This window comes from Gekko japonicus, unplaced genomic scaffold, assembly GCF_001447785.1.
Source record: "Gekko japonicus isolate JY-2015 unplaced genomic scaffold, Gekko_japonicus_V1.1 scaffold1732, whole genome shotgun sequence".
Classification (NCBI taxonomy): domain Eukaryota; kingdom Metazoa; phylum Chordata; class Lepidosauria; order Squamata; family Gekkonidae; genus Gekko; species Gekko japonicus.
In genome coordinates, this window is record NW_015175412.1 from 15,517 (window position 1) to 24,029 (window position 8,513).

Genomic DNA, 8,513 nt, shown 5'->3' on the forward strand with positions numbered 1-8,513 from the left:
CTACCTTGGATTCATTTTGATTAAGTGGTTAAGTGCGCGGACTCTAATCTGGGAGAACCGGGTTTGATTCCCCACTCCTCCCCTTGCACCTGCTGGATGACCTTGGGCAAGACATAGTTCTGACAGAGCTGTTCTTTCAAGGCCAGTTCTCAAGAGAGCTCTCTCAGCCCCACCTACCTCACAGGGTGTCTGTTGTGGGGAGGGGAAGGGAAAGGAGTTTGTAAGCCGCTCTGAGACTCGGAGTGAAGGGCGGGGTATGAATCCAATCTCCTCCTCCTCTCTTCCTAATATATTTGTGTAAATGACAAGTTGTTACCTGCCCTGAGCCCGCTTATGGGAAGGGCGGCCTATAAATGTGAATAAATAAATAAATAAATAAATAAATAAATACAGATTGACTGAAAGTTTATCACACTCATTATCTTCCTTGATTCCCAGGGAGGAAAGTGGATTATAAATAATGATCATGAGACAGCAGGTGAAACTCAGAGAATATTTTAAAAAACATTTGCAGATAATCATTGAGGAAGCAAACCGAAGCTGTGGCCCTGAGGTGCTTCGGAGTAGCAATGAACCCCAACAGTATTCGAGTCCAGGAGCACCTTAATGACCAGCTGGGGTTTTTTTTTGGGGGGGGGGTATAGGAGCTTTCAAGAGTCAGACTCTATGAAAGAGATAGTAGTAAAACCCTGTATGACAAGCTGGATGCAAAATATAGGGCATACCATAAAGATTGAGGATTGGGAGAAAACCTGGAAATCGGTGAAAGTACTAAGAGCGACGTCTTGCAAAGAAAATATAATTAAAATGTTCTATAGGTGGAACTGGACGCCAGACAAACTAGCTAAATGCTATAAAGATATTTCGGGAACATGTTGGAGATGCAAAAAGAATATAGGAACATTCTACCATATATGGTGGAGATGTGAAAAAATAAGTAAATTTTGGAAAAAAATTCATAAAAGAGATAATCGATATAGAATTGCAACTCACTCCAGAAGCTTACCTCCTTAATATGATACCAGAAGGAATTAAAAGAGACGAACGTGAGGTTATACTTTATATCCTCACGGCAGCTAGAATTCTAGTAACAAAAAAATGGAAAACAGATATAATACCTAAAAAAGAAGAGATAATTGAAAAGATCCTTAAAATAGTGGAAATGGACAGATTAAATCTGATATTAGCAGAGAGAGATGATAATGTATTTATGAAAAGGTGGAATAAAGTAAACAAGTGGATGAAAAAAAATGTATAATATATGCTCCAACAAATAATATGTACAAAAGAGGAACATTTTTGTTTGTTCTGCTTTGTTTTCTGTAATGAAAAATCCATAAATAAATTAAAAAAAAAGAGTCAGAGCTCTCTTCGTCAGATACTTGAAAGCTGATACGCCAAGAAATCTTGTTGGTCTCTAAGGCAGGGGTGTCAAACTCGTTTGTTACGAGGGCCGGATCTGACGTAAATGTCACTTTGTCAGGCCAGGCCACGCGTGCCATAAAACGTAAAGCCAGGGACCGGAGATATAAACTGTATACATGGCAGCAGCTGGTAAACTCCGAGTTGTCGTATCCTCACTGCAAGGCCTCGTGGGCTGGGAGGGGAGTGCAGAGGAAAACCCACATGGGCAGACTGGGGAGTCAGCGGTGCAGCACTGGGCACACGGCTCGACTGCTGCAGACGAGGTTGTTCTGCTGTGATGAAGCCACAATCGGAGTGGCTCCACCCACTCCCCTCCCTGAGCAGTCGCCTGTATCCCTCCCTTGCACCAGAGAATCACAGAATCATCGAATGTGAGAGTGGGAAGGGACCTTGCAGGTCACCTAGTCCAACCCCCTGCACTCTGCAGGAGCACAGCCGAAAGAGAGCCCTACAACATACCCGAAAGAGGGTCATCCACAGCCCCGTAGCTAGCAACTTTTTGCTGGGGGGGGGGGGGGTTTTTTTGTCCGGGGGCCCGCCCTTTTTTTTTTGTTTGGACCATTATATGTCTGTATGGAGCAATGTGCATTCTTTCCTCCCTGCCCTGGACTGTGCTGGTTCAGATGGGGCTGATCAACTAACTGCAAACCAGTGTACTTCAGAGCTGCAGAGTACACAGCTGGAATCCTGTGCCTTGTCCCACGCAATGACTTCTCTGCAATCCCATGCAGCCCCCGTTTCACCGACAGGCATGTTGCTACTGTGGAGCTCAGGGGGAGGGGAAGCCAAGGCTCAGTTTGGGGGCCCTGGAAGAAACGTTAGCTACGGGCCTGGTCGTCCAGCCTCCGCTTGAAAACGTCCAGCGAAGGAGCATCCACCACCTCCCAAGGCAGAGTGTCCCACTGCTCAACCACTCTTACAGTTAGGGAAGTTTCTCCTGATATTTGGCTGGTAACGACTCCCAATTGGTCATGGGCCGTATAAGAGCCGTATAAGATGGGCCGCTTCCAGCCCCCAGGGCCTTATGTTTGACGCCCCAGCTGTAAGGTGTTGCTGGACTCGACTAGAGCTCTTCTGCTTTAGACCAACACCCCTTTGTTGTTGTTGTTGTTCAGTCGCACAGTCGAGTCCGACTCTTCGCGACCCCATGGACCAGATCATGCCAGGCCTTCCAGTCTTCCGCCGTCCTCTGAAGTTGGCTCAATTTCATGTTCGTTGCATCTATGACACTGTCTAACCATCTCTTCCTTTGCCCCTACCCTTCTGTAACTAAGCCCAAGAGTTCCTTGACAAACAGACCTGGGGCTGAGTCTTCCGTTGGGGGCATTCGTGCTTTAGTCTTGCTAGAGGAATCCCTCCTCCATACCTTTCTGAATGCCCACCTTTCTCCTCTGTTTGTGCAGGGGTCCTTCTGGCGTCAGAGCGCAGGCCTTAGACAGCAACGGGAACTTGATAGACGACTTTGTGTTCGACGGCGGCACGGGAGAGATCGGCAGCCGGATCCTCCACGTCAGAAACGCCCCCTCACCGGCGGCCACCTCCTCCTTGGCTATCGCGAACATGATTGCTGACGAAGCAGAGCGGAGGTTCGAACTGTGACAGGAACCCTGGAGCCGCTGGGCTCTTCCACCCACTTGGTGCTCAGAGGCTGTGATTTGAGCGATTGCCGTCAAAGGCACCGCAAGGGAAGCTGCTCTTTTGGGGAGGAGCGGCTGGAAACAGACTGGGCCGCCGGCTTAGCAGTGGGCCCGGCGGAAGCCACGAGCATCCCAGGGTTCCGACCAGTTAAAGCAGAACAGCCAGGCCTACGCGCGCCCCTGTGAATTTGGCAGGAAAGACAGGTCCGCTGCGGGTCCTCAAGAGTGCCTAGAATTCCACGGTCCCCCTTTCTAGGCAAGTTATTATTACGTGGCGGGGTTTGCAGAGAGAGGGAGGCAAGGCAAGTGGGCCCATGCTCCGGCTTCTTGTTTCTATTCGCGCGGTACCTCGAGGCCCTCCTTTTGAACTGTGACTGCATCACCTGCCTCCCTTCCCTCCCTCTGTAAATCCCCTGAAGAAGTCAGAACAGCGGACGTGGTCCATCCAAGTGGCTGCTTCCACAGGTGGGGACTCTCCATCTAGGGGCATGTTCATCTCAATGTTTGGCCCTGCCGTGTCTGCGCCAGGCCACGCGGAGGGAATTCAAGACCCCGGTGCCGTCCTGGCAGTGGCAGGGACCACGCTGCAAGCCCCTAGAAAAGAGGGCCTGCTCTTCACGGTGCCAGCTTGGCTTCCCTTCCCTGCCAAAGAGAGCAGAGGAAACTGTTCTCTGTGCCTTCAGGGAATCCGTCCTAGGAAACGGCTTGCTGGGAGCTGAGAAACAGCTCACTTTTGAAGTAAAAGAATGGCTTGTCCTGGCGTATAAGGTAATTTATTTTTTTTACGGCCGGAGGAATTCTCGTTCTCTCCAGACCACGCGGGCTAACGAAGAAATGGTTTCAGTTTAATCACGCGACCAAATACGCACACATCTGTAATCTTCCCGCTGTGGATGCTCCGGCCATGCAGAGATTTCAGGATAGATGAGTATTGAATTTAAATGCAGGGTATTTTTGTAAAACGTAACACAGGGAAGGCGTACAAGGCTGGCCAAAAGCCAACAGCCGATCAACTACGGAAAACTATTCAATGGAGATTCCTGTGGAACTTTTGTATGCAATAGTGAGAAGTAGAAACGTCTGTATAAATACAAAGATGATGGGTAAGAGAATGATAAAATAACTTCTTTACTGAATTGCTGTGTGGGAACTCTTCATTTTTGTCTCCAACAGACTACTTTGACGTCACTCTTGCTATATGTGGGGGTTGCTCAGTCGGTACTTTACCAAAGCCCACCGTGGTGCATGGTGAAGCTGGGCCTCTTGGGCTGGCGTTCCACCCTTTCTTCCAGTCCCAAAGCGGGAGATTTTATTGGAAAGGGAGGTCTCCCCGGATCCTGCAAATGGGGACTGCTTAGATTTAATTGTGAGTCCACAGTGGCTCAGAAGTTAAGACGCTGAGCTGCAGACCGGAAGGTCTGTAGTTTGGCAGTTTGAGACCCGAGTGCCGTGTGACAGAGTGAGCTCCCGTCTCTGGCCCCAGCTCCCGCCAACCTAGCAGTTCGAAAGCAAGAAATTGCAAGTAGATAAAGAGGTATCACTGGTGGGAAAGTAACAGCGTTCCGTGCGCCTCTGTGTTTAATCATGCCGGCCACATGACCACGGAAATGTCTTCGAACAGCACTGGCTCTTCAGCTTGGAAACGGAGATGAGCACCGCCCCCTAGAGTCGGATTCGACTAGCTTTCGAGCAAGGGAAACCTTTAGAAAGAGGCTACGTGCACGGCCTAAGGCAGGAGTCCCTAACCTTTTTTCAGCCTGTGGGCACCTTTGGTACGCTGACACAGGGCGAGGTGCACAATCACAAAATGGCTGCCACAAGAGGTGGAGCCAATCACAAAATGGCTGCTGCGGGAGGTGGCGCCAACTCCAGGAGAGAGATTAGATAGAATAGCACCTCTCCAACATTTCAGGCAGACGCTTTAGTTAACAGGATGGGTTTCGATCTGCCTAGCCAATCAGAAGCCCTGCTGGGCAAAAGACCCACTTAGCCCTGCCCACTTTCTAAAAGCACTTGATAGGTCCCACGAAAGGTGTAGATGGGAACCCCTGTCCTACGGGTTCATACGAACGTGATACTGGTGAGTCAAAAAACACCATATGGGAGTCACACCGCACCTCATTTAAACTAGGCTGCCCCTGGTACTGCATAGTGGCTTTCCAGCCGTTTTGTTTTTTAAATCCAAACAACAGGGGGGAAAAGACTCGTGTCACAGGAGTTCCCAAACATACAAATCCCACTAGTAGAAAACACCATCAAAGAGAACCTATGATGATTCACTTCTTACACTGTGAACCTTGTGGTCTGTTGAAATTGCAGAAATCGGGTTCCGCTCACACAGCCCGCAAACTGAAGAAGTGTCAGGTCCCCATGCAATTCAACGGAGTACACCCTTATAGAAAGGGTTACTTTATTGAAGCCATGAGTCACTGTACAGGAACACTGTTCAGAATAATGCTAGTTCCTGGAGCTGGAAAGGTTAAAGCAATTTCATAATCAATACAGCCAATAGCCATGATTCCCGCTCGCGCTCGGAAGAGTGGTTTTCGCGCCCAAAACCCCTGGGAAAGCAACGGCAACTTTGTTATCATTACCAAACGCTTCCCACAGTTTCTACTCATTAAAACTAAAGCAAAGCAAAGCAGACTTCACCTTCGAACAACCTGTGACCTTGGGAAAGATAACGTTACAGCAGACAGGCCTGGCGTAGACTAACCAGAATGCAAGAATGCAGCTATGAATACATGCGCATGGGTAAATCAGCGAACTTCTAAGGAGGGGGGGGGGAATACAGAGATGGGTCCCTCAGGTACCCGACATCATATAGGAATAACAAGAACCTTTGGCAGCTTGCTGACAAGAAGTCGACGGAAACGCATCTCCCAAGTATCTAGAATGGGCGTCTTCGCAAAGGCTGTTTGGAAAATGCTATGACTATGTGGACTCTTCCTATCAAGTTACACTGACTATATGGACTTTATGTCTTCTCATCGGAGCAGGAAATATTGTATCTTATGCCTTATTATAGTTACAATATGCATTAATGATGTTGTTGTGACACCACCAACTTTATAATGGTTTAATATATTGTTCTAGCAATCTTTGATGGTGTTTTCTACGAGTGGAATTTGTGTATTTGGGAACGTTTTGTTTCTTAAGGCAGCAGCCCAGTTTATTTTATTTTTTTGAACAGTTTATTTAGGTTTTCCAATACAAAAAAAAGAAAAAAAAGATATACATCTTTTACATTTGTATTTCATACATCCTATCGAGTCTATTTCAAGACTTTGTCTTTTACCCATTTATAGAAATCTGCCCATCGTTCTTTAAACACCATATCATCTTTCCTTTGCAAAATTACTGTTAGTTTGTCCATTTCTGCAACCTCCATAAGTTTCTCTATTAGTTCCTTTCTTTTAGGAATCTTTTCTAGTTTCCAATTTTTAGCAATCAAAATTCTAGCTGCTGTGAGCATATATGTTAGTATATACACATTTTTCCCTTTATATTCATTTGGGATAATATTTAACAAATAAGTCTCCGGACATAACTTTAAATCCATATGCAGCACTTCACCGATTAAATTCTGTACAGATTTCCAAAAACTAAATACTTTTTCGCAATTCCACCACATGTGGATGAATGTTCCTACGTTAGTTTTGCATCTCCAACAGTTTTTATTCGTTGTTTTATATGCTTTTGCTAGCTTCTCTGGAGTCCAGTACCATCTATGGAATATCTTAAATATATTTTCCTTAAATGCTACTGCCCTCATTAATTTAATAGACTTCCAGACCATTTCCCATTCTTCCATTTGGATAGTCTTTCCCAGATCTTTCATCCAACTGATCATGGAATCTTTTATAATTTCGTCTTGTTGAAAATCATCTAAGAGAAGGTTATATAATTTTTGGATGAGTTTATCGTTGGACGATAGCCATATCTTGTCTAAATCCGTTTTGCTGCTTATGAATTCACTATTTTTATCCTTATTGTATCTATCTTGCATTTGCGCCTTCTCCCACCATGTTAGATAGATATTTTGTCCTGCTAATCTTTCTAGAGGTCTTAATTTGTTGTTTTCATCCAATAGTACATCATAGGATATAGCCTTTTCCTTCGTCATTATCGTCCCATACTTTAATTAAAGCCGCTCTGAAGATGTGGTTATGGAAGATGGAGTGGACTTTGTCTTTTCCGTACCAGAGGTACGCATGCCACCCCATGTACAGGTCGTGGCCTTCCAGATACAGTGTTCTCCAGTTGGATAATTGTATCCAGTCCTTAATCCATATCATAGCCGCGGCTTGGAAATATAGTTGCCAATTTGGGAGTCCCATGCCACCCCTCATTTTTTTATCCTGTAGTATCTTTAGTTTAATTCGTGCTCTTTTTGGATGCCAAACAAAAGATCTTGTTAATTTATCTAGATCCAGGAAGTATTGTTTCCTTTTAAGAACTGGTATATTTTGTGCAAGGAATAAAAAACGGGGAAGAATATTCATCTTAATCGCTGCAATTCTACCCATCATGGATAGCTGAAGGTCTTTCCATTTTAAGAGGTCTTTTCTTATTTCCTCCTTTAATTTAGCATAGTTGTTCTCTATCAGCGTACTGTTTCTGTTTGTTAATATTATTCCTAAGTATTTCACCTTGTTTACTATTTGCACATCTCAACTTTTTGTGGACAATTTTTGGTCAACATTTTTGTTTTTTTGTAGTTTATTTTAAGACCTGCCACCTCTCCGTACGCTTCTATTTCTTTCAGCAAATTCACAGCGGTATTAATCGGGTGTTCTATAATGAAGACTAAATCATCAGCAAAGGCTTGTAGTTTATATTCTTCATCTCTAATTTTCAAGCCTCTTATTAATTGATTTTGTCTTATGTTATCGTTTAAGGACTCTAATACAAAGATAAATAATAGTGGTGATAGTGGGCACCCTTGTCTGGTACCTTTCTGAATCTCTATTTTATTTGTTAGTTCAGCATTTACCACTATATTTGCATGTTGTTTACTATAAATTGCTGTTATCATGTTCAAAAAGTCGTTTCCGCAATCCCAAGCCTTCAGTTTCAGTTTTAGAAAGTCCCATGAAACATTATCGAATGCTTTTTCCGCGTCCAGAAAAATCAGAGCCATTTGTTTTTCTGGGTGCTGTTCGTAGTATTCGATTAGATTTATAACTGTTCTTATATTGTTTTTCATCTGCCTCTTTGGGAGGAAACCGTCTTGATCTTGATGTATCACTTGCTGTAGCACTTTTTTAAACCTTGCTGCTACAATGCTTGCGAATATTTTATAATCTGCGTTGAGTAGAGAGATCGGTCTATAATTTTGTATTTCCTTCTCATTAGAATCTGGTTTGTGAATTAATGATATTGTAGCGCCCTCCCAGGATTCTGGCATATTTACGCTTTTTACTATCGTTTGAAGTACTTCTTTAAATG

General features: G+C 44.6%; 1 protein-coding gene across 1 annotated transcript in view; it reads left to right on the plus strand.

Moving 5' to 3' along the window:
- LOC107122626 (L-2-hydroxyglutarate dehydrogenase, mitochondrial-like) overlaps positions 1–4,049 on the plus strand; it is a gene marked incomplete at its 5' end in the record, with an annotated part of 17,889 nt that extends 13,840 nt beyond the window's left edge. The window contains one exon of the mRNA XM_015425742.1: positions 2,829–4,049. Within this exon, the coding sequence (XP_015281228.1) occupies positions 2,829–3,024 (196 nt within the window). The remainder of the gene's footprint in view (positions 1–2,828) is intronic.
- Between the last annotated feature and the right edge of the window lie 4,464 nt (positions 4,050–8,513).